The sequence below is a fragment of the Haplochromis burtoni genome, unplaced genomic scaffold (genome assembly GCF_018398535.1).
Source record: "Haplochromis burtoni strain Fernald_Lab_line unplaced genomic scaffold, NCSU_Asbu1 Contig_27, whole genome shotgun sequence".
In the NCBI taxonomy this organism is placed as follows: domain Eukaryota; kingdom Metazoa; phylum Chordata; class Actinopteri; order Cichliformes; family Cichlidae; genus Haplochromis; species Haplochromis burtoni.
Window position 1 is genome coordinate 2,232,774 of NW_024582388.1, and position 27,666 is coordinate 2,260,439.

The following is a 27,666-nucleotide window of genomic DNA, read 5'->3' on the forward strand; positions in this document are numbered from 1 at the left end:
CAATGCACACATTTATGGTCACCACTGTTGGCCATTTATATTATGACAGTAATAACCAGCACAGTATGATTTAGTTTATGGGTGCCATGGAATTGTTCCTTAGTGTTGGATGTATGCTTACCGCCTACCACAGATTGTGCAGTTTAGAATAGCTGTATTACTCAACAAGGTCTCCTTTTCTTTATACGATTATGGCTTTCAATGCGTGTGTCATTTGGACAGGCTTGAATCAGCTGTTAGACTAATCTGTAGGTACTTTTGGGGTTTCTTTAACCTCACGTGTAGAGCTTGTTGCCGACCTCATGTTGTGTATGCATTTTAAAGGAAGTTGTATAAGAAATGGGATTTAAGAGACACACGTAGAAATCTAATACGGGGTAGCTAACCAACAGCATCTCTCCTCGGGGAAATCATAGTCAGCGTGGTTGTTCCAGCTCTGAATACTGCTGCTCTGTTTCCAGCTGCCTCAGATCGCCTGGTTACACTGTAGCTGGAGATAGAGAACAATTTCTAAATGAGGTTACTGCAGGATGCTGGGACACTGCTTCATCTTGCTCTTGTGCTCCCATAGTGATACATCCTCACCTTCCACCAGTAAAACATGAAGAATGGTAGCTTGCTTCATCTGTGGTCTCCTAAATCATTACCCTTTGTTAGAGAGGACAAAAAGAACAGAGCAGAGTATCTGCAGAATTGTATTCAGCCAGTTGAGCACAGAGTCGCTGTCTGTGGTGCTGAAGAAGGGCTGCACCTCATGGTGCTGGTGCTGGCGCTGGCTCTGGTCCTGAGTCATGACTCCGGATCTCTGAGGAAAACTCAGATCCTCCTTAAAAGCAGCAGTATCACAAAAAACACCTGCAAAATGCTACAACGTTTGCACTTGAAGGTTTCATTTTTCTACATTTAATTCTGGTATAAAATGAACAATATCTCTCTGCATGCTGTAAGTGCTGTGTTATGTTTGGGATTTTGTAATTCACAGTAGAATGCAATGAATCTGATTTACTGATTTACTGGACTTATTTTATAGAAGGATTTTTTTTTTTTTTACTTTGGAAATTTGCAATAATCACGGAGGTCTTAACACCTTAAACTGCTTCATTCATTATTCATGGCAGCTCCTAAATCCCAAAGTGAATATTGTTGTTGTCTTGCTATACAGCTCAAGTTTCTTGCAGCGTGCCTCAGGTTTCTGCCCCCCAAAATGTCCTTTGCTTCAGTGCTTTTGCCGTAACAAGCATTCCAGAGTGTGCTGCAGCAAGACACCCACCTCTGGTCAGTCCTAAAACAAAACAAAAAAAAGCAGTAACACATAATGAGGAGCCTGATGTGGAAAATACAGCAGGACTATAAATCGTAATACATAAAAGACGTTTTAAAGCTTACTTGCATAATCAGCCACAAACCATTGACAGGTGAAGTGAATTACTTCTGATCAGCGTGATTAATACGACATCCTGCTGGGACACCATGTCCTGGTATTTGACACCTGTTCAGATCATTATTTAAAAGTATCACTGGCTGAACTTAAGTCTAAGAAGCACAGCAGGAAATCTGAAAGAGCCTGACTTGCCCTAACAATCCTGTTGTTTAACTCTGTTTGTTTCTTTTCATGGTGCTCTCAACAATCAGATGGTGGTCTATTTCTTCCAGGTATTCAGTACACAACCTGAATTAGCTTTCTCTTGTTTGTTATCCTGTGAGAACTGTTCCCAGTTTGCTTCTTTAGGAGCTTTGTTGGCTTTGGTGTTTGTTGTTTTTGTTGTGGGGGAGTAATTAAACTTCATTCCGTAGAGCTCTGCATCCCTGATGTCTTCTTGTTTTGTCTCCAGACGCTTGAGTCAAACCTGCTTGTTAAAACTCCCATCTCTATTCCCACTCTTGCCATTGGCAGGTTTTAGACTGACTGTTGGAGCTCTGTGGAAACATGCAGCTACGTGTAAGGATTGATTATAGCTGCACTTGGCAAGGGAACACCTGTGTTGTCAAAATAAATAGAGGTTTCAACAGAGATGTAGAATTCCCATTAATTGAGTCGCAGTGAATGTTCATTGTTTGCATAAATTAAATGCTGATGTTGGGTCTGCCACGTCGTGTCTTTACAAGAAGCGATGACTGAAATCTTCAGTCTTTTCTCGACAGCAGCAACAGCAATGAAGAGACATTGCCTCAAACAAAAGTTGAGCTCATTATTTTCAGACTTTTTTTTTTTTTAAGATTATAAACTAGAAATGGGTTACTTTAAGCATAAGAAATTGCTTCACTGCTACAGCTAAGAAACTGCATGATCTTAATGATTACTTTGGTCATGATTATTATCAATTTATTGACAGTGCTTAGCCAGAGAGCAGAATAACTTAATATGTTGTCTAATTAAACCATTTCCTATGAAACAATATAAATTTTTATACTACCCCTTTGCCTCACATGCTATCCATTCTCCTTTGTCAAGCCTCCACTCAGGTGGTTTTCTCCTTTGATGTTGGTAACGGCCCGTTGGAGGTTCGTGTCGAGTCGAGCTTCCCACTGAATGACAACCGGTGGCATCGAGTCCGAGCCGAGCGGAACGTCAAGGAAGCGTCGCTTCGACTGGATGAACTTCCTGTCGCCACACAGGAGGCGCCAGCTGACGGACACTTCCACCTGCAGCTCAACAGCCAGCTGTTCATAGGTGAGTAGCGATCCAATATTCAGATCCTCAAGAAGTAAGAATATTTCATGTAACTTGTAGATTTATGTCTTAAGTATAAACATGACTCTTTCTTTGTGTAAATTTTCACCTCATTAGTCTTAGTTCTGGATGATTCAAGGCCATTTCTTCCAGGATCTCAGTGTTCTCTGTAACTGTCAGCTTTATAATTATAGAAATTTTAGTCAAATTAGTCTTTTTTGTGCCTTTCAGGGGTTAAAGAAAAAGGTTCCCATTAGACAGGATTCTATGAAACATTGACAAGTTCAGTGCTTGTTTATTGAGGCTTTTGGAACTGAACAGTTAACAAATTCAGGAGCCATCTGGATTCAGTCATTTGGGAGTAGACTGCTATCAGATGTCTCAGGTCATGTTTATTTACCACGTATCACAGATGAGTCAAAGAAAAGAAAAAGAAAATTAATTAAAGAGCACCCTAATTAAAAGGTGAAAACTGCTACGTTTGCAGTGATTTCTGTGATTTCTCACTCAAATGCACAGAAAACCCTGAATATGTTGAATGAAATTACAAAAAGTGTTACATTTTTGTCAAAACTTGAAGTCAACATTGTTTCCTTGCAGTTTTATACTTCACTGCCATAGCACATTACTGCAAAAGTCTTTATTAAAGACGCATAATGCTTGGGCTGGATCCATCCTTAAAAAAAGCTTCATATTGCTAGTGATCAGAAACTGGGAGAAGGGTAAACAAAAACAAAAAAAGAGAGCAGAGCAACCAATATTAAACAAAATCAATACGCCGGACAGTAAGCTTTAAATATTATTTGTCTAGAAACTCAAATGTGGGAAGGAAGTTGTTCAGCAACACCAACAAAAATCTGAGTATGAAAGAGAAGTCATGTGTCTTAACAGAAGTCGGGAAACATGAGTAGTGTTAGATTTGTCACTGATAATCTTTCTGGAAAGATTGGAGTCATACTGCTGTATCGTCTCAGAATAAAAAATAAACAAAACAATATTTTCTCAGCAATCAATCCAGGTGCTTATTTTCAGCATCTGCAGACACAATGCATGAGTCTGATTTGTGTGTAGATGTTATAGATGGTATAAAGCAGTTTTCTTAAAGTGGTTTTATGTAGGATGTCAAACATTGTGCAGCAGTAACTTAATCTGCTGTTGTTGCTGCTGAACCCTGTGTTTGTTCAGCTGCATTGGATATAAAAGGTGCAGCATCTGCACATTTATTCTTTGGGTCTTCTACTACATCGTCACTCACAGCGCTACAGCATAAACCAGTGACATCTAAAAGACAATACAATTAGGAGGTCCTGTCTCCTGAAACGTGCTGGAAAAGGAAGAGAAATATTCTATAGCTATGTAAGTGCTAAACTGTTATTGACTAAATGCCAGCTCTATCGAGTATCAGTCTGCTGAGGCGATGGTTTTGACCACTGAATATGCATTCATCAGGGAGCAGTGGCATAATAAAGAGTGTGGTGCACAAATTCTTAATAAACAAATGAATCTGAAGTTATTTGTGAGAAGTTTGTGCAAATCAACAACCAGCTCACTAAAATTCTTTAACTTCAAACTTTATCAATACTTCAGCCCTCGTTATCTCAACTTCATCGCTTCATTCCATTGAAATTATTTGTTTGACCTCAGAGTCTGTTTGTAGCTCTGCAGGGACAAAAAATCCAACAAAAAACTGAAAATCCATTGTGTATTATCGGGTTTTATCATTGTGTAAATATTATGCATGTCACTTCATATCAGTAAACGCGCACTGGAAGGAAAACAAACTACCAAACACTGATGAGATTGGATGAAGGCGGCAGCTGCAGCAGCAGGGAGATTGAGGTGAATATTGATTTGCTCAGTGTGCTTAGCCGATAATCCACTCTGAATAGCCAGCGGGTCGCCACCGGCAGCCTAAAGCCGTGTATGTTTACCTCCAAATTATCAGGAAAGTACACTGCACTAAGTATGAAGGAGTGTTTGAATGAAAACGTGTTGGTGTCATTTCACAAGGTGATTTTATTTATTTATTTTTTATATTTGATGAACAGGCATGAAGAATTTCCACCCATATTCTTCAAAATCTGTAAACGACTGTATAATAACTATTCGTATCAGCTCAGAAATTGTGTAAGCATTAGCCACAACGATGCTGTACTCACTCCTGTGTACAGCTTTTTAATAAATCATAATCCTGCCAGGTCCCTATAGTTTGGATTTATAATGCTTTTGTGCCTTTTGAATAAATCAAGTCTCATCAGGTGCACCGCACAGATGTATTAGCCCATCTACTTAGCTATGATTTAATAAGACACAGAGTTGTCTTCTTTAAATTCATACCCATAATTCCATGAACAGTGTATTTATGAGCCTTAATTATTCCTTGCACTGCTTTATAAGGCAGCAAATTACATTGTTTCGATTAATAGCCCATGTTATTGCCTCCTGTCAGCCATAGGATTGCTTTTCCATTTTTCTTTATTGCCGTTTGTTGGTGTAAAATAGTTGCGCACAGCAGTTTCAAGTGAAAGATTTTTCCATTCATTCCAAGGAACATTTCACATCACTTGTTGTATTGCCTGCTTTGAATAGATAAGCTATAGTTTATTGGTGCGCTGTGTCCGTAAATTTGTGTTTTGCTTGCTGCGAGTGGTGCCATGACCAGGATCTGTATATCTGTCTTGCTTAATAGAAAATTTAGTGTATCTCAGTTTGATTTGCTGAAATATTACCCCACAATTAAATCGTCTTTATATTTGTTAACCTGACAGTATGAATTTGGGACCTTCCTGCCCTTAAACACAAATTTGTGCAGAAGCAAAAACAGTGGAAAAGCAACACGTATATACAAGTTGAAGCAGCTTCAATAAGATGCTTCATACAGTATATGAAGGATCGTATCAGCTGATATGGGTTGGAATAAAGATCCAGTTATTACATTAATCAAAAAAAGTCATGCATTCTATATGGATCCAGTTGATATGATGCAGAAATGAAAGCTTTGTTAAGGGTTTGAACTGCGTAGAAGACTGACATTCATTTAGCATCACTGCTAATGTGATATGAAGTCCAATGATTATGTCACGGGCTGCGATGGCAGACCGTGGAGTGACAGTGAAAGCAGGGCCCAAACGCGAGACTCTAAGTGAAGGACAGTGGATTTATTTACAGGAGGTGAAAAACACACAACTATATACAAAATCCCAGCACTGTGGTCCCGTGGTGATTCTCCCTGAATCCCACACAGTGCAGATGTCCATGAGAAGTGAAAGGTGGCGACTCCAAAAAACTCCAATTCCCACACCGTGACTTTAGAGGCGTACTCCGCTCCCAATTCCTGGTAACACAAAAGGCAGAGGGTTAGCAGGCGATCTGTTTCCTCGGAGGTTACATAAAAGCTCACGGCAGTACTGACGAGTTCTGACTCAAGGATCCAGCGTCGGCCTCAGCTCAGCTGCAGTCCTAAATGCCGTTCCTAGACGAGCGTAATCTGTTGCAGCTGGCAGAGGACGACGAGCGGCAGGTGCGGCTGTCTCTCGAGTAGACCACTTCCGGGTTCGCAGTCTCCTCAGCGAACCCACACCTCCAGAAGCTCACACAGAGACACATGGAGAGACGGAGAGCAAACCAATACAACACACGGAAAACATAAACATAAACATACACTGAAAATGCCTGAGCCCTGGGTCCCTAGACCCAGGCCATGACAGATTAAGTTAAAAAAAAAAAAATGCACTGTAATAAATATTTAGAGCTTTGAAAATGTATGGCGTGTCTCTGGCCTGTCTGTATTGCATCAGTGTATTTATTTTATAAGCCTGACATCATTCACATAGAGCTTACTGTGCTACAGCGTTTGAATTCATCCTCACTACATTCCCTGAGCCAGCAGCTTGAGGGATCTTTGTATTTTGAGCCACCTACACAACCTTTGATGATTGCTTTGATCCCACTAATTCTTTCCCACTTACTCCCCAGTGGTCACATACTGTTTGCTTCAGCTGCAGCATGTACGCGCCACTATGATCTTGTGAAAAGAGCACAATCGTTATTTTATATTCTTACTGATGATGCTTGCGTTTATCTCCATCTGTCTTTTTTAGCTCCACAAGTCATTCACTAATCATTCATTGAGGAATGATCTCACCAAGCATCGCCTTCAGTTTCTGTTAGGGTCCAAATTCTGATGGTTTTGCTTTTCAGACACGTGTTTTAATTATCATGTGTAGTTTCTTGTTACCTTTGAATTACCCAAAACATGCTTGAAACAACATTCATAATTTTAATTACATGCTCTTACATTTCTCATTAAAAAAAGGTTTCTCATTCTGTAAAATTTTCTCTCCAAATCATTGCTTTATCTCTAATGTTCGCCAGGAAATATATCCAGCCCTTTATACTAGTATCAGTATAATGTATCACTGTCAACACAGAGATTAAGTATTTTAGTAAATCATTTAGAGTAACTGTCATTTTGAAAAGCTTTCAGGGAATATTTACCTCTGCACTCGTGTTGCTTTGGCTAAACTGCCTGTTTCAACCATATACAGTTTGTTGGCTTACATCAGAGGAGAGAGAGGAGTCTAGCAGAGCTCTGATTTATTGGTGTGAAAAGCTCCTGCTGCTAAACAATAGGAAGCTGTCAGCTTTGAACACGCAGAGCAAAGCTTTGCCTCGTCTGTGCTCTGAGGACAATAACGATTGAGCCCCGATCTTTGCAGAAGTGGGAGGTTGTCGGGTTTGAACTCTGGCTGTGCCATCACATTTGAAAGGATGAGATGCGTGTTTGCAAAAGTGGACATGCATTTTTGATTTTTCTCCACTGTTTGTGTGCAAGTAAGGTAAGTGTGGAAAGAATGAGCAACGCAAAGTCTAGTATAGGGAAGAAAATCTGCCTTCCTGCTCCCCCCTACAAGACATACAACCAGACACTGGTTCAGACAGTAATTCATCAAGGCTGCCAAACACACAGTCAGCAGCTGGAAGGATGTTATAGAGACAGACTGATGAAAGTTATACCTTTAAATCAGCCTTCCACCTACAGCTTGTTGCCTCATTGTGTTTTCATCATTGTGTCATTTCATAGAAATAGTGTTGACAGTTTGAAGCCTCTGGGGAAGCAGAGGCGACATGTGGATCTGCTACAGATGACAGGAGGAGGAGAAATAAAAACATACAGGCTTGTCAGCACACTTAGAATAAAACAAAGCCTGAGCCTGAAAGAAGACAGACACAGAAATCGATGTTGCATCATTGTTCTTGGGGAGCACACTTTGGCCTTGATTGCTTGTGATATCAGCAATATAACCATTTCAACCCCTCGGGAAGATCTCTACACAGAAGGGTGGAAAGTAAAGATAATGGCGCTTAACTTTTGTGATTTCAGGAGGGACAGCATCCAGGCAGAAGGGCTTCCGCGGCTGTATCCGCTCTCTGCAGCTGAACGGCGTCACTCTGGACCTGGAGGAGAGGGCGAAGATAACACCAGGCGTTCAACCCGGCTGCCCGGGTCACTGCAGCAGCTACGGCTCGCTCTGCCAGAACCATGGCCGCTGTGTGGAGAGAGCTAATGGCTTCCACTGTGACTGTAACCTGTCAGCGTACACCGGAGTCTTCTGCCAAACAGGTACACACACAGTGTAGCGAGAGTCATACTTTAAAAATGTCTGGATGCTGTAAAGATGTCGTTTAGCTGAAGGAGCTCATTGTCACAGGCGCCAACAAATATCCTGAAATTATTTCACTTGCAACGTTGTCAAATACCTATAAAGAAGTACGTGGTAGAAATCCTTGAAGTTCTTAGTGTAGTGGAGTGGAAGAGAGCGAGTATGTCTCACAGATGATGCAAAAATACAAAAGAAGCAGTACTGTAGGGAGATCTGCCAACGATTGGTTGCTGAGTTACTTGGTGTAAACTAGAAAACTGGCACATCTTGGAAGTTTTTACAAAAGTTCTGTTAAAAAGTTCATCTTCTCAGCAAAACTCAACAGGGAAGTTTTCAAAATAAATAAATAAAAGTAACATCAACAAGTCAGACAACAGGAAGTGACAGGAAGCGTTTACATTCTGTTGACAAAATTCTCAAAAGCTGAAGCCATTAAAAGGTCGTGTTTTCTTCTGAACTGAGCAACATTAATGGTTCCACCTGTCTTGACGTCTCTATAGGAGACCTGTTATAAGCACACATGCTGCACAGAGCCACTTAATGTGTCTGACATCTTTCCTCGGCTTTACATTTAATTTCATAAGCTCTTATATCCTACAAGCCAAGGTTAAAGCTGTGGTTATGTCTCAGCTTGTGGTTGCTGCTGGAGGAGTACTCGAGCCTGAGAATCAACTCTGTGCTTACATCCCTGTGAAGTCAGGTAGAACATACTGACATTCAAAGTTTTCTATTTTTGTAAAGTGAACTATAATAGGACGAATTATCATAATAATGAAACTCAAAATAAATGGATATGGTAATAAAAATAAATACGAATATTCAGAGTGGATGTTAAGGTTAAGGTATTCATCTATATTGTTTCACAGAATTGTTTTTCTGCAGTTGACACTCGTTAAAAAGTACTCAAAGTATTTTGGTTTGATGTAAATTCATTGCATTAATGATGCATCTTCACATTGAACTCTATGTCTGGGCACAAACATTTCACTGAGTTCAGCTGGTTAAGAGGACTCTCCACCCCTCTTTCATTCCCGCTGCTGGCACCTACTCTCTTCAGCCTGCTGATGTACCACAAGTGTGTTTAGTTGCTTTGATTCATTAGTTGAATAGAGAACAGATACAACTGTATTTAAAGTTGAAGCCAAACTTTAGGTGATTAGTATTTGTTTTTCTTCCTGCTCCAGTATTTTTTCAGAACATTCTTGTGGTGTTAAAAACTATTTAGGCTATGTGAAATTGTTAACTTAAAGAGTTTTTGAATAACCAGTAGCAACTGAATATTGAAACTGAGAGGCAACCTTCGATATGTGAATTGTACATTTTGTCATTTCTATCAGAGGAAAAACAACACAGGATCTATTTAATCCAATGATCTGCTCATGTACATGCAAATGTGTGCAAACGTCTTGAGCCATCCCTCACTTCTCGCTTGCAATGAGCCAGACATTTTTGTAGTTTTTTTAAGTGTTCATGATCAGAGGTTCTCCAGACTTTCTAAAAATCTTTCAAAGTTCTTCTTTGGACATTGGCTGCTTTTTAACTTTTTTTAGGCCAGTCCTTGTACCCACTTTTTTCAAAAGAATTTTTTGTTTGTTTGTTTCTTTAGGTACTTCACACTAACCTACGAATCATACAGGCATAAATAAAAGGCAGCTAGCTCAAGAGCTTAATCAGTGCTGTGTCTAAACATAGCAGCTTAGCAGAGAACCTATTTTAAATTGTATCTTGTATAATTTGTTCCCACTTTTTTAGTTGAATCTATGAAAAATGTCAGCGATAACATGGCTAAAAAAAAGATAATAACAACAATAATAATAATAGAGGTAGGTAGGTGCTATAACCTTTCTGTGGCCGCTTTCTTCCAGAGGTGTCAGCCAGCTTCAAGTCAGGAACATCTGTCAGCTACACCTTCAAGGAGCCCTACGAGATGAGCAGGAACAGCAGCGCTCTGCCATCCTCCATCTACTCTGACATGACGCTCAGAGGAGAAAACGTCTCCCTGAGCTTCAGGACGAACCAGAGTCCAGCTCTGCTGCTCTACATCAGCTCCTACTACAGAGAATACCTGGCTGTGCTCATCAATAAACATGGTGAGGAGAACACCTGTCTTACAGTAAGACAAAACTTCAAAAGTTTTTATACCTGATGACAAATTTAAGAGGGCTTCTGTTTGCATTTCTTCTTGTCCATGTTCAGTTTGGTCTCTCTCCTCTTCGTCCTTCAGACTTGAGGTTGAATGTCTTCTGTTATTTATGAACCAACTGTTTCACCCTCTAAATATCTTTCTGTAATTCTTTCCTGTTAATGAGCCATCTTTTCCTTCATTATGGATGTCACTTCTTTTAAACGCAACACATTTTCAAACCTAAACCAAAATATTTTGTGGGGGAAAGTAAAAAAACAGAGACTTTCACCCTGTTTTTATATATATATCAAAGTTCTCCTCACCTCTCAGTCTTTCCCCTTTCCTGTCATCTTTTCCACATATCAGGCTCTGCCCTCTCCTGCTTCTCTCGGTCTTCTCCTCCTCTTCTACTTAGCAGCTTCAGAAGATCTATAAGAATCTGTCAGATCTATCCTCTCTCTGGATCCCTGTCTACTCTACTACTGTCTACTCTCCTGCCTTTTAACACGTCCAGCTGTTTTGTCTTTGAAAAAGTGCTGCAGGAATAAGAGTTTGGATGATGAATGGCATTTTCAGCATCCAGCAATAAAATTGGCACTATGCTGCTTGGTTAGCTATAAATGTTTGTTTTTTTTCTGCTGTTAATGCCCTGTTGTCTGTCGGCTTTCTCTGAGTTATTAAGGCTTCATGCTGACCGGGGAGTTGACAGGTAAATGTGCTTAAACATGTCCAGTGAAATCCTTAAGAGCTCTCTCTTGTTCTGCTTATTTCCTTTGCTGCACTTGAACATTCTTCAGCGAAAATGAGAGATATTCATTGTTAATCACTTAAGTCTTGCTTTCAAGAACTTATGCATAAACCACGTTATCAGAGATGGCAGCTACGGGAATGAGCTTTAATACATCAAGTAATTATTCCCTTTTGGTAAATACACCTAATTAAAAGATGAACACAGTGAATCATGATTATGAAGTGTTTCTTATGGGATTATTTATAATTGAAAAATATTATCCTGATAACATGGATGCGTTTGAAGGACAATGTATAATTTCATATCCTTGGTTTTAATCTTAAAAGCCCCAAAGAAATAACGTTGCTTTATATAAATCCGCTCCTAATGCTCTGTATATTAGGAAAATTAATTAGATTTAGAGTTTTGTTATTGATAGGGAATTACCTCTTAATCCTCTTAAAATGGAAAGCTTTATTAACTCAGCGATGAATCCGAAAGATGCGAATCTAAGGTTATTTTTCTTAAGGATGTTTTTTTCGTAAAGGTTATAGAACACACGGATGTTTTCGTCAAGAGAAAGAAAGAAGTTTAACGTGGAAAAACTTTGTGTTTGTGTGATTAAGATAAGCTGGAGGTGAGATACAAGCTGGACAGCAGCAGAGACACCGAAGTGCTGAGGAGCAAAGTGAGGAGCCTCGCCAACGGACAGCTGCACACCGTCTCCATCAGGAGGCTGACAGACTCTGTGTCTGTGCAGGTGAGGAAAAGAACACAAATACTGTATAACTACATTTATGGTTTTACTTAGGTTGTGTGCAATATACACTATACTATACATGCATACAGTATACGACAAGGTGATATGTGCTTCCTTAAATCTTCAAGAGACTACAAAAGCAGGGACTGCACGAGTGAGTAGAAAATAGGGAGGAGCATCTCACCTTACACACAAAATAACAACACTGTTCAATTTTAGCTTTGAAGTGACAGAAGAGTGTAATTTCTGCCGTTTCAACTGACTTCCACTTTAAAATAAAAGGTTACAATGTTTTTTTCACCACCAGATGGGGACAAATAGCACTATGCTCTGATCAATCAAATTATTTTAAAGAATGATTGAATGTTTTGCAGTTCCTGCGTGAGCATTTATTCCCAGATATGCCACTGTGCTCTCACTGTTTTAAAACAAACTCCATTAGCCCTTTGTGAATAGGTCCTATTACAACTTACCCGTCAGTATCGGGCAACCCTGACTTATTTTTGCTTTTATTAACCTGAGTCTATTAACTCCGACACTTATACACTAAAGAGCATTGGATGTTGTTTCGTTTATGGTCCATAGACTTCCACAGAAAAGTTAATGTGCTCCCTTTTCTTCTCTTTTCTTCTTCTCTCTCTTTTTTTCTTTTTCTCTCTTCTTTTTCTTCTTCTTCTTCTTTTTTATCTGCTTTTTCTCTTTTTTTCTTTTTTTTTCTTTTCTTCTTTTTTCTTTTTTCTTTTTTTTTCTTTCTCCTTCTCTTCTCTTCTTCTCTCTCTTTTCTTTTCTCTCTTTTTTATCTCCTTTCTTTTCTTTCTTTCTTCTTTTTTTTTTCTTTCTTTTCTCTTTTCTTCTCTCTTTTCTCTTTTTCTTTCTCTTTCTCTTTCCCTTCTTCTTCTTTCTTTTTTTTCTTCTCTTTTTTTTTCTCTTTTTCTTTTCTTTTCTTTTCCTTGCTCCTTCCTTCTTGCTCCCTTTTCCAGCCCCTGTAATTAAGTCGTTTCCGTTCAGTTTCAAGATAAAGACCCCAAAATAAAAAAATATAAATACGTAAATGTCATCTTCTGTATTTAATATTTTCTATCTGTATGTTATTGTTCAAACATGCCACGCACACAGATTCTATTTGTCACAGATACGATAACGTCACAGCTGTGCATAGGCTCCTTCTTTACTTCCTTCACCATCAATCATAACATGGAAAATAATCCTGAAACCACTGACATAAAATGTATAGCACAGGTGTTTCCCACAAACATGTGGCAGATTTGGCAGTTTAAAAATGATTTGTCTGAAACGAGTTGCCATTTGTTAAAAAGTTTTTTACTTTTTAACCGAAATTATTTTCCATTTGATCCAGTCGCATCATGTCGCTTCAGGAAGGCTCAATAATCCCTGTGTTAATTTAGTTCGAGGAAGCTCCAGTTATTACTGCAGAGCTATGGAAGGATAGCAGGGATAAACTACACATTAAAACAGCTCTGGGTGAAATATGGATCAACTTCAAAATATCTAAATCTCATGAACAGCGTTAACATCTTGTTAACAACAGCCTCAGATGATATATGAGGTAAACTTAATCTAACTGGGAGCCAGCAGCCTGGACATCTCTATAATTATCAACACCCTGAGATGAAATATAAGGTGACCTCGTCTTGGTGCAGTTTGTCAAGACTCCAGTGAAATATGAGTTGCATCTCATCTTACCGGTTTCCATCACCTTGAGTCATTATATTGTTACAACATGTTTCGGGAACATCAGGTGACCTTCATCGATTGTCACCCAGCTGCATCTTGATGGCCAGCAGCATAGACTCTCTAAAGTGGTCTCACAATTGGACACCGTCATATCCTCTCCCCCTGAGCGAATGAAAAATGAAAAACTAAATCACCCTGGGCTGCTAATACATCATGCCCTCTCTTTCTGCACTCTTATCAGATGGCCCAGTGTTTCGTTTCCTTTAGGTTTACTGACACACTCCATTAGATCCTTAAAATAGTACATCAAAGTTTGTCAGAGACAGCAAGATAAAGTTCTGGACTTTGGTGCCGTGTGTAAACACAAGGGACCTAACTGCAAAAGGTACTTCCTGTTCAATAGAACCAATCTAGGTTATAATATGTGGAAACCTACTGTAATTGCAGTGATATCATATCAGCTTAAGGCTATAAAAATGTATCTAGAGCTTATTTCATATCAGTAGAACTGCAAACTGCAAACCCAATTGGGGGACCTTTCTTAACCAGTAATTGTTTTATCAGCCTCTCCCTGCATAGGTATCCAAAGCAGGTAGTTAAAGTGGACAAACTCTCTGACTTCCTGCTTGTCTTTGAGTTTTCATTATTTAATTCTAAGCATGTTTAATAGCAACTTCAGCCATTTTTTTTCACTTGCCTCCACAATTTAATGTAAGCAATTATTGCAAGCAATTTTCAGGTTGGGTTGGAGAGACGGTGTTTGAGTCAGTGTAAAGTTTATTTGTGTCTATTTTTCACTAAAATTCAACTACAGGGACGTAGTATGTTTCTTTATTCTGTGTGAATGTCTATCTACTGAATTAAAAATGTGGTTTGAGGGAACTGCACATCTGTTGTATTTTAGACCTCGTAAATTATCCTCATATCAAGGTTAAATGCAGTTCTTATTTTTCTAGTTAATCTATTAATGGCAATTTTGGATTCCTAGTACACTCACTTTCATTCACACCAACTTGTTTTTTTTATACAATGTGTGTAATGGATTGGCAAAAACTTCTATGTACACTTTAACATAAGTACCCAATTACAGTTTCACCTGCAGCTCATCATATTTTCACACACCTTTAAAAAACACAAATCCCTTGGAGGGTTGCATTAGGAAGGGCATTGAGTGTAAAAGTAAATAAATAAATAATATCCTGCTGTGGTGACCTCTTACAGATAAGAGAGCAGCAGAAAGAAGCAAGCAGAATGGTGTAAATGCATAAGATATGTGATTCATTGCAATAAATCACCCCTCTTCTTTAGCCTTGTATGTGCCCTAAGTTCAATATAAAAATGTGAAAGGTCAGAGCTAGTATTTTATTTGTTTTTGGTCTGTTCAGCGCTCTATTTTCAGTCGCTTATCCACGTCTGCATCTGGGTCGTCTGCAGTTTAAGCAAAGATGCCCTGTCGTCCAGTTCTCTGGGGGAACATCTGGGTAGGTGTCTTGGGTCTGTCCTCGAGCCTCCTCCCAGTAAGAAATCCCTGGTCCACCTCAGCTGGCTCCTTTGTCGATGTGCAGGAGTAGCAGCTCTAATCTAAGCCCTTTCTCAATAACTGAGCTCTTTAGCTCATCTCTAAGGAAGAACCTTGTCACCCATGAGAAAAAGCTCATTTCCACCACTTGTATCCATGACCTCATTCTTTTGGTGACAACTTGTGGCCGTGGTCTGGGTAGCAACATAGATCAACCGGTAAATCTTACAGATTTGCTTCACGTTCACCTCTCCTCACCATAATAACAGCCATCTGTTAATCCTCCCCTCTCCCCTCCCTCATGAAGCTGTTCTGGGCCTGAACCAAAGATCATTATGAATGCTTTTTCCATTTCTCCTAATAGGTCTTGTAAATACACCATTCTGGAGCTTTACGATAAAGAAGTGTAGCTATGACCTCAAGTAAATGTTACTTCAAACAGTAGATGTCTTGTTGAAGTAATCAGAATTTATAATGACTTACAAAAGTTTTTCTTTTTTTTCCCCTTTGATGGAAACTTCAGTTATGATTTTGACTAGGTTTTCTTCTTCACGGCCACATGGTGAGATACTCTCTGTGGAGCTGCTCTAATTAAAATAATCTCCAGTGGTGAATTTCATTCTGGATGACTGAATGTTTTTAACTGCAAGTTTGGACTCTGTTGCTCATTCCTCCCTTTGAGCTGTTGAGATAAAGGAAAAGCTGAACATTTAAAAAAAAAATAAAAAAAATCAAATTTAAAAAGGGTGGAGCGCCAGATTCACGTCACCGCTGACTGAAAAGTAATGACTGGCACGAAAGTAAAACTCACTGCATCTAATAACTAGAATAGCTCACAGAACAATGTAATACTTTGCTCGTTTTTATGCCTAGGGCATTTTAAAATTTTAATTTGATCTTATTCCACTTCCAGCTGTTCATGTCCTAGTTGATGCACTTTCAACTTTCAGTTTTCATTTTTCTTAATTGTTCTAATATTTCAAAAACTTTCCTTTTGTTTTTTTAATCCTCAATTTGTATTCAGATCTTTTAATTTTCTGTGCTTTTATTTGTCTTAAATTATCCTGTATTGTATTCTACTTTAAAAATGAAAGGTTGAACAAAAGCCAATTTATTTATTTTTTTTCTTTTCAGATTGACCAAAATTCCAGAGAAGACTTCAACCTGACATCTGACGGGGAATTTAATGCAATCAAGTCGCTGGTGTTGGGCAGAGTGCACGGTGAGTGAGGACACAGTAAAAGAAGACAGAATGTCTTTTTAGTTAGGGAGCACTCAGACTCACATTTATTTGATAACAGCTCTGAGAAGTTTGGTGCCTGACTCTCAGCATGAGCTTTCTTAGAAAAACTGACTGTAATACATGGAACCAGGGCTGTTAACTGGACAAAGGGATATTTTCATCTTAGTACTGAGTGCTCAGAAATGTTGAGTCAAGAAGTAAACAAAAGATATTTTAAGTAGTTTCTGGGTTTTGGGGAGGCACTCTACAATCTTGGACCTTAGAAACAACTTTTTCTGATATTCGGACGGAGTTGCAGATTACTGTAGAGCAGGGGTGTCAAACTCATTTTACACCACAGGCCACATATAGCCCACTTTGATCTTAAGCAGGCCAGGGAAGCTCCCCTTTCTTTTTTTTTTGTCCCGTTTGGATCTTTAGCCATCAGAATTGTTGTCTTAAGGCCAAGAAAGATGCCAAGCGGATTTATTTTACCAAGTGGATCATCATGGCCTTGCCATATTGGTCCATTTGATTGACCTTTATTATAATTATGTATTTATTTTATTTTCGGTTGCAAACGGGACAGACATGACTGGGAGATAGGACAGGGAGAAAGAATGAAAGAAAGAGAGGGAGAGAAAGAAAAACAGAGGGGAGAAGAGACAGTGAGAAGGGGGGAAGAAAGGGAAAAAAAACAAACAAAACACCTGGATCACCTGTATGGAGAAAAAAAACAGAAGAGAAAGCAAACAAAAAAAAAAGCAACATAATAAATACAGCACCATCACAATAAACTAGCTAGCAGTAGATAACAGTAGATACTAAATATTAAACGCTATTGTGCAGCACGCAAGATAGACAGCGCACAATGTGCTTTGAGGCAGCAGCCAAGAAAGCTGTAGTCCGCGTCTGAAGTGTGCATGATAAAGAAAACGCTGCTGTGACAGAGAAAGAAACTTGTTAGCATGACTCTTTGGACTTAAATTGAAAAAGAAAAGTGTAAAATGGCAGAAAATGTTCTGGTAACTCATTGCCCGGATTGTCCAGGTTTTGTTTGTTTGTTTGTTTGCTGGGGGGGAATCTGTTTACCTGCTTTTTAATCATTTGCTATTTTAGCTGTTTGGTGGTTGCTCAAATGATTTTGTGAGTGTTGTGGAAGTTTTCCATTTAAATAAAGCCTGCAGACGAGCGGTGAGCGGTAGCTAACATTCTTTAATCCAAACACACAAAGAACAGAAAACCAAGCTTGTGGAGAGCCTGCATGACTGCGGGGCAGACGGTCAGCAGAGTCTCTCTGAGCCTAGCGTGGCTCTCAGTTAAATACCTTCTTCAGGAACAAAAGGCAGTACACAGCTGTTTCACACCTTAAGGTTCACACTCCCTTGCTACCTCCCAGAGTCCTCAAAGAGACAAAAGATTCTTCCTGTGGAGTTGTCTGCTTCCCCCAACTTCCTTACTACACCCCAACATTTGTCTTAATGTATGAGTGTGAGACTTGTTAAAATCCAGTGTCAGCAAGGCATTATACAATAAAATAATGTGATTAGTACATAAATAAAATAAATTCCTATACATGAGCTTTTAGCTTTATATATTTTATAAATTTTTTTTAGTCTATTTAATTTGTAAAATATGTGTACACACACACACACACACACACACACACACGCACACGCACACAGAAAATATTCCAGAAATGCATATACTATTATATATTGTTCATATATTTATTAGTTTCAGATGTAGCCATTCTTGTATTTTGCTTGTTTACATTATTGTATTTTGCACAACTCTGTTGCTTGTGAAGCTCGCACACAAGAATTTCACTCACATGTGCTGTACCAATGTACCTGCACATGTGATGTGACAATAAAAGTGATTTGATTTGATTTGATAGCTGAGATTCTGATGTTTCTGTGGATCCCACACATGTCTATATTTAAATAACAGATCTGGCAGTACATCCCATTAAACCAGATGTTCTCCCTCTTGTCCCCCAATACCATGAGCATTGGGTTTCAACAAGTTAATTGTTTATTGCTTAATTACTTTGTGTAGTATGAAAAGGGAGTTTTTTTATCACTGGGAAAAACTGAAAAAATTTAAAACTGAAAATACAGTTAAACGTCCAAAATTTCTTTTTTGTTGTGTTTCTAGAATTAGAATTATACAAGAATTATAAATGGCTTCAAGTGCACATTCAGGCCTGTGACACTCATTTAGACACTCAGATACTCAATATCGTTGAAATGCAGCCAGATGCTTCTGATTTTAAGTTTCCGCTCGTTTCTTCACTTTTCCCAACATGCTCGTGTTTAAATCCGACCTGTACACTGGCTGTCTTTGGAACATCTGCCCCCCTTCCTTTCCCCCCATGCTATGGTTCCAGTCTATCTTTGCGTGTTAGTGGCTGCATGGTGTGCCCATCAAAATAAAGCCCCACCCCTGCCTGTGTGGATTCTCAGCCAGGTTGAGGATTCGGCTTCCACATACTGACGAGCCATTAATAATCGAAAAATATGAAATACGTTTGACACCCCACCTCTAGAACCCTTAAAGTTCATTTTTAACAGGAAGAAAGAAACTTATCTGCAAATATACTGCTGTATATACAAAAAAACAAGCTTGGCACAATACATTTCAATTTTCAAAGTTGTATTATACACAGTACATGTTTCCCTGCACGTTTGCCTGTGCAATGAAAATCTTTCTTTGCTGTTCACAACAGTAAAGGCAAGTTTATCGTGCCATCACCACGTACTCAACTCAGCTGCTCAACCCATAAATGCATTTTCCTTAAAACTGTGCTATCATCTAAGAGGAACAGTCTTTCCAGATGTATAGAGCAGAACAAAGAAATAATTGCAAGTTTTTGCTTTTAGCTTCCTGTGATTAGGACTGGATTTAATCGAGCTGGATTGATCTGAACTGTATCATAAATGGAACCGGCACATTTCTGCCTTAATTTAAGATTTAAGTTCCTAGTGTTGATAAATCCATCCATCCATCCATCCATCCATCCATCCACCCATTTTCTGCTGTGTATCTGGGGCTATGTTGCCGGGGCAGCAGCCTTTTTTTTGCAAATTTCTTTACACAAACTCACGTTTTCAAACAGATGCAACATCTTCCTCTGTGTGTCTTTATGTCTCTTACATATACGCATCACGCGACACAAGCGATGCAGTGAGCATAAAAATGACCTACGTAAGTGTTCCCAGGCTGAGAGAAGTTATCCCTCTGGCATGTCCTCCTTCCTGTAGGACATAAGCGGAACACCTCACCCCCAAGAGGACTCCTAATCAGATGTCTGAACCACCACAGCTGGCCTCTTTCAATGTGGAGGAGTAGCAGCTCTACTCTGAGTCCCTCCCAAATGAGCCAGCTGTTTTTTCTAGATAAACTAAAAAAGAAAAATAATAGTTATTATTATATACTATAATAATTATATCATCTCTATCTAGTGCAGATCTTGTGTACCTGGACTGCTCCAGCACTTCCACATAAGTTTTAAACTTTTAAATGGGAATCAACTGTTTCTGTAGTGTGTTGCTTTTTTCACTTCCACTCCAGTCATGGGCAGAGACTTGAAACAGTGTTGGTGTTACAGTTTTTTACAATTTTTAAAAAGCCAGTAATTTTTTCCCTCGGTGCCTCCATGAAAGATGGACTAAGATATGAACTGTGAATAAGAGTCTGGGAGACAACAGGCTGCAGTCACAGCTCTTTCATAAAAAGAACAACTAACAGTGGAACAAAAATAGAAAAATACACATTTTCCTTCCATGTATCAGAGATTTCCATAAGTACTCTTAAGATATATCATGAAAGAAAAGGAATTTTAAAAATATAAATAAACTGGTTTTCAAAGGAACCACTTTAGTAGGATGTAAGTAGTGAGTGTGAACTTCATTTCTTCATTTATCTAGCTAATGTTGGTGTATAGGAAAATCTCGGTCAATTACAGCAACTACATTTAAGAACAAAAGAGGTAAAGCACCAGTACTGTATATTGCAATAGACCTTAGTACAGCACACCAAATTTTCAAATTGTCATGTCAGCATGATACCCTGCAGTCGAACTAGAGGAGGCAGAGAGTCAGATCAGGAAAACATCAGGAAAGTAGATTCTCTGTCACTCGCCTTCAACCCTGTCATCCATCAGCCTAACTAATGGACCTGGAAGTAGGGGTGGGGGGTGTATCAGCTGAGAGGAGCTTACAGGCTGCGGCAGTGTCTCCTACTGCTCTAATCAACATGCAGATGTATGCTGGTAAAAACCAGTCACCTCTCAGTCATCTGAACAGATAGTGATGCAGCTGCTTCCAGCATTAATGTGGGCTTCCACAGCTGCTGTTTACACTGCTGTGAAGGAGCAGAGGTGAATGATGGAGGGATCTAAGTCAATAAAATCAAGAGATAATGCTGGAGAGTCTCTCATAATGTGATGGTTGCAGACTGAAAGCAGAATAACTGACTGCTATAACAGAGGTGACTGGGTGTATGCTGATGATCATATGATTGTATATGAAAGATGGACATGCCACCCATTGATTTGTCGCAATCAGTTTTGGTGCTTTAACTTCAGATTCACAGCATCATAAACTGCAGTTTGTGTACATCGTACACAACAAAAAAAGCAGGCTTTTAATACTGATGATCAGGTCCACAATAAATATCCAATCAAACAGGGCAAGATGGAAGGGATAGCAAACCATTAAGCCATAATGATTAGACAGGACTTTAACAGAGAAAGTTACACTAAGCAGAATGGCACAATAAATACAACGACAAAGACAGAATTAATCACAGGAAACTGACTAAGGATTTGATACAGGAGGGTGACGAGCAACAGGTGAAGACAGTCAAGACAGCGAGTCAGAGGAGATAGTGAAACACAAAACAAGATGCAAGAAAATTATCCAAATAAGACAGGAAATGACAAAAGAACACAAATTAACACCGACAAGGAAACTCACTAGAAACTTGATACAAAAGGGAACACAAGAAGAAGACACTAATACAAAAATCTAAACCATAAAAACCTGAATAACGGAAAGTAAGAATTCCGACCTAAAAACATGATCAATCCAATGGATCATGTCACACTATCCCCATCTTTGTCAGAGCCACAACAGACTGGGAGAGGTTGAACTTGCAAATAGGCCATAGCTAAGCTAACTACATTGCAAAGCATATTATTCATCAGATACTTGCATTAAAATGCTCTAAAAGGTTGTTTTTTTTTTGTTTTTTGTTTTTTGTTTTTTAAAAGTCCAGTTTTGTGACCCTAATAAGTGGAAGTGATGTAGGAGGCAACCACTTATCCACCTGTCAAAAGTGCAACAAAAAGATCCATCCTATGGTTTGACTAAGGGAGCAACTAGCTGTAACAACCAAAATTGTTGTTGTAGACATGCCTTTTAAATAGATGTTAATGTAAATATGAGCATTTTTACAAGGCGGTCACTATAACATGAATGGAACTTTATGTTGAGCTCTGGAAATTGGGACTTTCAGGATTGAGCAGCAATTTGTGTCTTGCTGGTGCCATCACCCAAGTGAGCATACAATTCACCAACAGATAATCAGTAATGCAATCAACAAAACTGATTCGCTTAACAGAGTTCAAGTTAACATATTGCTAAAATGAACCAGGAGAAAAGTGCAATCTGCCTTTCTGTCTGCATGCTGCCAGTATATAAATGGAAGATTTCTGTACCTTTAAAATGGTGTGTGGATGATAATCAGATGATCGTAGCAACACACTAGCAACCTGTCCAGGTTGTACACCGCCTGTCACCTTGTGATTGCCCAGACTGGAAAAGCCAAGCCTGGACGTATAATCAGATCACATTGCATCTGCACTTCTGCATGCTGAAATTATTCAGCGTGTGGCAGTTTCCATAGACACGGATTTAACTAATAAATGTGTCCCTGTTAACCCTCAGAAAACTGGCTTCGCTATTACTAATGAACAATGGTATATGCATTCATAATATTTAATTGGAAGATTATACAACAAATAATGTACTTCATTATAAAATCTGCATCCTGAATGTTACTTTTTCTTTATAAATATAATTATTACTAATGGCCCACTCAGCTACTGTAGTTTGTGCATAAATGTTGGTGTTCATTTTGATATATGCAGTGTTTTGTTGTACACAATGTTTTGTTTGCCTTCGATAAGTTGTATTGTTTCTTCCTTATTTCCTTCTCTTCATTTTTATTGTGTCTCAGTTTCTTCCGGTTTTTCTTCTTTTGTTTTACATCTGAACTCTTTACCCCTCCCTTTTTTCTCCTCTTGTGTCTTGTCAGTAATTTATTATGTTTATGTTTTATTTACATCCTGTTTCTCCCATGCAAGTCAGTCTGTTTTCATACCCATCTACAAACCTCTGTTCAGTCACTGTGTATATTGACAGTGTTTCTTCCTTCACAAATAGGGGGTTATTTACTTACTTTTTTTAACTTTATCCATTTTGTTATTTGCTCTTTGAGGCCAACTCCTGTGCCCTGCCTTTGGATCCTCACTGCTCACTACACATTTTCTATCTTGCTCATTTTCTCTCTCCAGAGTCTGATGACCTGGATGCAGACCTATCCAGGTTGGCTTCCCTCGGTTTTACAGGCTGCCTGTCAGTTGTCCACTTTAACACCATCAGCCCTCTGAAAGAAGCTCTGCTCCGCCCCAACTCCAGCCCCGTCATCATCACTGGACCTTTAGCTCAGTCCAACTGCGGCTCCGCAGCTTCTGCCAATTCCTATTCAGCTGAGAACACACACCACCTGTCAGGTGAGAAAAGGAGGAGACATCTGACTTGTTATTATGTTATAATCTTTGAAAATATAAATATGTAACATTTATTAAAAGTTTTGGCTGAACATCTACATGTACAAATATAAAGCCTTTAAATGAAAACGTACCATCTTTTTTGCTTATGCTAGCACTTCAACTCCACAGGAGCTACGTCAACAATGCATTTCATCATCATAATATCAAAATATTTATTTCTCAGGACAAACGTTGAAGGGCAGTGTAATCGATTGCACTACAACAGTACACAGGCAAATTTATTACAAAAACTATGATGCAACGTAATGCAAAAACCAATCTGGCCAATGGGATTTGGAGTCGATTCTGCGATTAGGGTGGTATATATTTCCTGCTGTCTTTCATTTTTGCACTGAAACTGAATGAAAGCTGCAGCTCAGAAACGGCTTGTTAATTACGTGAAGTATGCTCCTTGTTTTGGGAGTCTAACGACAGTATGACTGATGATTTAATGAGTTTGAGACACAGGAGATTTGTTTGGGATTTCCATCCTTTGGGTTCTTTCTAATCCAGTTTGCAATGCTTTGCAGCAGTCACTTGTAGAGCTGAAGTAATCTTCTCTGATCTGATGGGTTGGTTTTTTTTGAGTCTCTGCTTTTCATTTTTGACTCTGATTTGATCTCATTTCTTTCTTTATTCTAATTTTGCCTCTTGTTGTGCTTCTTTCTTCTGGTGTGAATGATTTTGGCTGTTCTTCCTTGTTTTTATTCTTGAAGTCCTTTGGTTTTTCACATTCTTGTCCTTAGCTTTCCCCACCTTTTTCTTTCTCTCTCTCTCTCTCTCCTGTAGACCAGTCTGGTTCAGTGGGTTCAGGTGTACCCTTAGTCAATTCCATCAGGATTGACTCAGCCCTAATTGGAGGTACTAAACTGCTTTACCTTTGTATCTTCTTCACTGGACTTTACTTATAGCCATTTTCCACCCGTGCAGTGCTGGTGTACAGGCAGTTACACCTCGTTACCTACATTTCAAGAGATTTGTGCAACATTTTCAGCAGAGGTTTGGTTATTTTTGTGTGAGGAGAATGACAGCAAACAGAAATTGGCCTGCATCTGTGATTTGTTGGTGATTTTTTTTAAGCAACAACAAAATTGCTTGGCTTAAAGATAGAACTCCTGACATCGGTGTCCGTGTTATTTGTGGTGGAAAATTGGACACCAGCACTGCTTCAGTGGAAAATAGTTGTTTTATCATGTCAATCGTATTGCCCTTGACTAAAAATAATGAAATTTCATGTGCTTTTCTGGTGCCTTTTTATTTAAAAAAGTGATGAGTTCAAGCGAATCAAGTTGTGGAGAGAGGTTGAACTCCAAGAAAGAGTAAAGTGGTCTACCAGGCAGGAGTCCATTTAAAACTCATTTAAAACTTTGCTGCTCTGCCAGCACGGATTGATTCAAAGTGAAGACTGAAAAGGTTCAATCTATAATTGTGCAGATAGAAAAGGTGAGACTCAGAGAAAAGTCATTTAAAACTGTCCATTAAACCATCCAGTACACAAAGGGCAGCCCATCTAATTAAACCAATGTAGGGATGATTTGCTGATGGGAAAACTTTTTCTGCTCTTATCTTAAAACCTCTGGTCACTTTATAATGTAACGTAGTATGAAATTGATTTCAGATGGATTCTGGAATGCCAATTAAATGGAACCTGCTCTCGTATTCCCAAATGTGCTCAACAGAGCAGAAGAGCGTGATGGCTTCAAAAGATTTAAACTGGTGTTTAATGTTCTCTAAAGTGCGATTAGCAAGATAATCAAAACATTTAGAAATGGTACTACGAGGGGAAGAGTTTTCTTCCAATCCATACATCAGCTACAATAACGTCAGAACATTCAACCACATTGAACTCTGAAAGGTGATATCTGATATGCTACAAAATCCTTTTACCTTACAGGTGTCATTGCAGTAGTCATCTTTGTGATTGTGACTGCACTGGCGATAACGGCCAGATTCCTCTACCGGAGGAAGGATACATATCGTAACAAGGAAGTGAAGGGAGTCAAACAGGAGGACAGCCAAGACTTTCCTTTTAACAACCAGGCTGACTCCCAGAATCTCTCCACTGAAAACCCAAAGGAGTATTTCATTTAACTGGAGGCCCGATGACCTGATGCACTGCTGGGCTTTTGGACCCGAAGCTGCAGACAGACGCATCTTGACACGCCTTGGGACTTTGCAGTGCACTCGAGAGCCACTCAGACACTTCTATGACAGAAGTGGCTCTGCAGCATGTGAAAAGCAAAGAAGAACAATTTTCACAGTGTTGTCTTTCTGTTGCTTAATGTAAAATGTGAATACACTGATGCAACAGCGTTGGACTTTAAGGGTGTTGATATACTTGTTCAAGCAACTGTAAATATTCAGCAATGTGAAACACTGAATAATGTCTTTGTAACAATCTGGCTAATGTTGAAATGTTGGAAATCATGGAGGTAACAGTATTTTTATTGTGCATGGGCAGGGAGAGTGTGAAGCTGTCTTCTGTTTGGATTTCACCTGGAGAAAGATGGGGATAAACTCCAAACTGCCTGCGAGACATTTGCCTGCAATTCAAATGATCCAACAAAAGCTATCCATGGATATTTTATATTTACCTTTTTCATGTTTCCAGCTATTCTTCCCAGTAACTGGCTGTTTTTAACCCCTTCTCGAGTTTTCATTAACGTTTGTGAGGTCAGTGGTCTAAATATACAGTATATGCGAATTACATCCGTAGAAATTATTCCTCATCACACAAACACATTCCAAAGTTATGAGTTTGATCACTGTTGATGGAAAATGTGTATCCTGACAATAAGAAAGCAATGTTACCACAAAGGTTGTTATTGTCTTAGTGATTCAGGTGATGGGCCGTTGTAGGTTTTTTCACTCACTGTTCAGCCATTAGGCCCAAAGCTTTGTGTTCAAGCTAACCACTCAAAGCATCATCTTTGGTGTCAGTAGACAGCTGTATTCACAAAAAAAGGCCCACTGTGGTACCGGTGTTCTGACAAAACATCCTACTTTGTCAAGACATCCTACTGTAACGTAAATTATAGTCATGTCTATCAGTCTGTGCTACCTTATCAGAATATGCTATCTTACGTGGTTTATACCTCCATCGTACATAGGACGGTAGGACGTTCTGATGGCCAAATCACACTGCTGTTATTTATTTAGGTAGGACAAGGTTTAAGCTGTACGCCAGTTTACAGAAGTTTAGAAGTACTGAATCAAGACTTGAAATATGACTTTAATTGCGACTTCAAATTGGAGTATTTTTTCACAAAAAAACAAAACGCATGTTAGCTTGAAAAGTTAACAAATTGACAACAGCTTAAGGAAAACAAGTATCCATTGTAATAAAGAAGTTAAATATATAATACTAACCTTTTTTCACATGCATGAGATCAGGGTAGGATCAAAGAATAGGCGTGTAGTATTAACACCTAAAATATGGCCGTTTGTGCGCATGCGCAGTAACAACAAGTAGAACAGCTTGATAGGTAGGGTGTTTTGCCAGGACACCGGCTCAAACATCAGGCTCCGTGTGTAATGTAATGGAGCATTGAGCAGCAAAAGAGCCAAATATCTTTTTATGAGACCAAACCAGAACTAAAAAGATTTCCCAACTTGTTACACCGTCAGTACAGGATGTGTACTACAGACGTGCCTGGTCACCAATTTGCAATTATCATTTAAGCAAGAGATAAAAATTGACTAGTTTGCTAGTCTAAAGATTTCTTTAATTACATTGTGACACTGACTATTTGCTATGTTATACATGGCAGTGTGTCTGATTAGTTTGCTGAGTTTTTCCAACTGTACGATCAGTAGCTTTGATTTTTTTCCACTCCAGTATTCACATCTTGGTACAGAATATGGTTCTAATTAATTCTGAGAAATATGAAGGTCCAAAACACAGCCACTCTTTTTATTATATTATATTTTTTAAATCTTTTGTTCAGCAAAACAGTCATGGTTTGTATGGCTGTCATCTATTGGCTGTCTCGTTTGTTTATTTATAAGGCCATTCACCGAAAGAGAGAGACAGATAGGGGAGCAGCCGTGTGTCAGGGCTGCAGTCCTGGGATGTGGTTGGTTATATAACCAGAGCTGGAATGAAGAACTCTCAATACAGTAGCTAAAGTACAGTAGTACATTTTTCTCTGGGAAAGGCTGTGCACAATGGTATCCAAAATGTGTTTTTTTTTTCAAGTCTTAATATTATGACCCTAAAAATACATTCTCTAATTGATATGTAAGTTCATATCATGTGAACAGTTATCAAAGTCAGATGATTTTTTATATAATTTCAGTCTGACACTTTAATTCAGAAATTTTAAAACGGATGTGCTGAGTCAGCTAACCTTCTACGACGGGATGGAAATCAGTTCTTTTGTTCAGTGTAGCTCAAGAAATTCCTCATGAAAAAAAGAAAAATCATTAATAGAAGCCTTA

The 27,666-nt window shown here is 38.9% G+C and overlaps 1 protein-coding gene across 2 annotated transcripts in view; it reads left to right on the forward strand.

Moving 5' to 3' along the window:
* LOC102292427 (contactin-associated protein-like 4) overlaps positions 1 to 27,420 on the forward strand; it is a 116,414-nt gene extending 88,994 nt beyond the window's left edge. Inside the window, exons 17-24 of one of the 2 annotated variants that reach the window (XM_005918044.3) lie at positions 2,453 to 2,671; positions 8,055 to 8,294; positions 10,200 to 10,424; positions 11,816 to 11,949; positions 16,298 to 16,385; positions 22,969 to 23,187; positions 24,016 to 24,087; positions 25,121 to 27,420. In XM_005918044.3, the coding sequence (XP_005918106.1) occupies positions 2,453 to 2,671; positions 8,055 to 8,294; positions 10,200 to 10,424; positions 11,816 to 11,949; positions 16,298 to 16,385; positions 22,969 to 23,187; positions 24,016 to 24,087; positions 25,121 to 25,317 (1,394 nt within the window). In that variant the 3' untranslated portion in view covers positions 25,318 to 27,420. The remainder of the gene's footprint in view (positions 1 to 2,452; positions 2,672 to 8,054; positions 8,295 to 10,199; positions 10,425 to 11,815; positions 11,950 to 16,297; positions 16,386 to 22,968; positions 23,188 to 24,015; positions 24,088 to 25,120) is intronic. The other variant, XM_042219044.1, reaches the window with a different exon arrangement.
* The last annotated feature ends 246 nt before the right edge of the window (positions 27,421 to 27,666 follow it).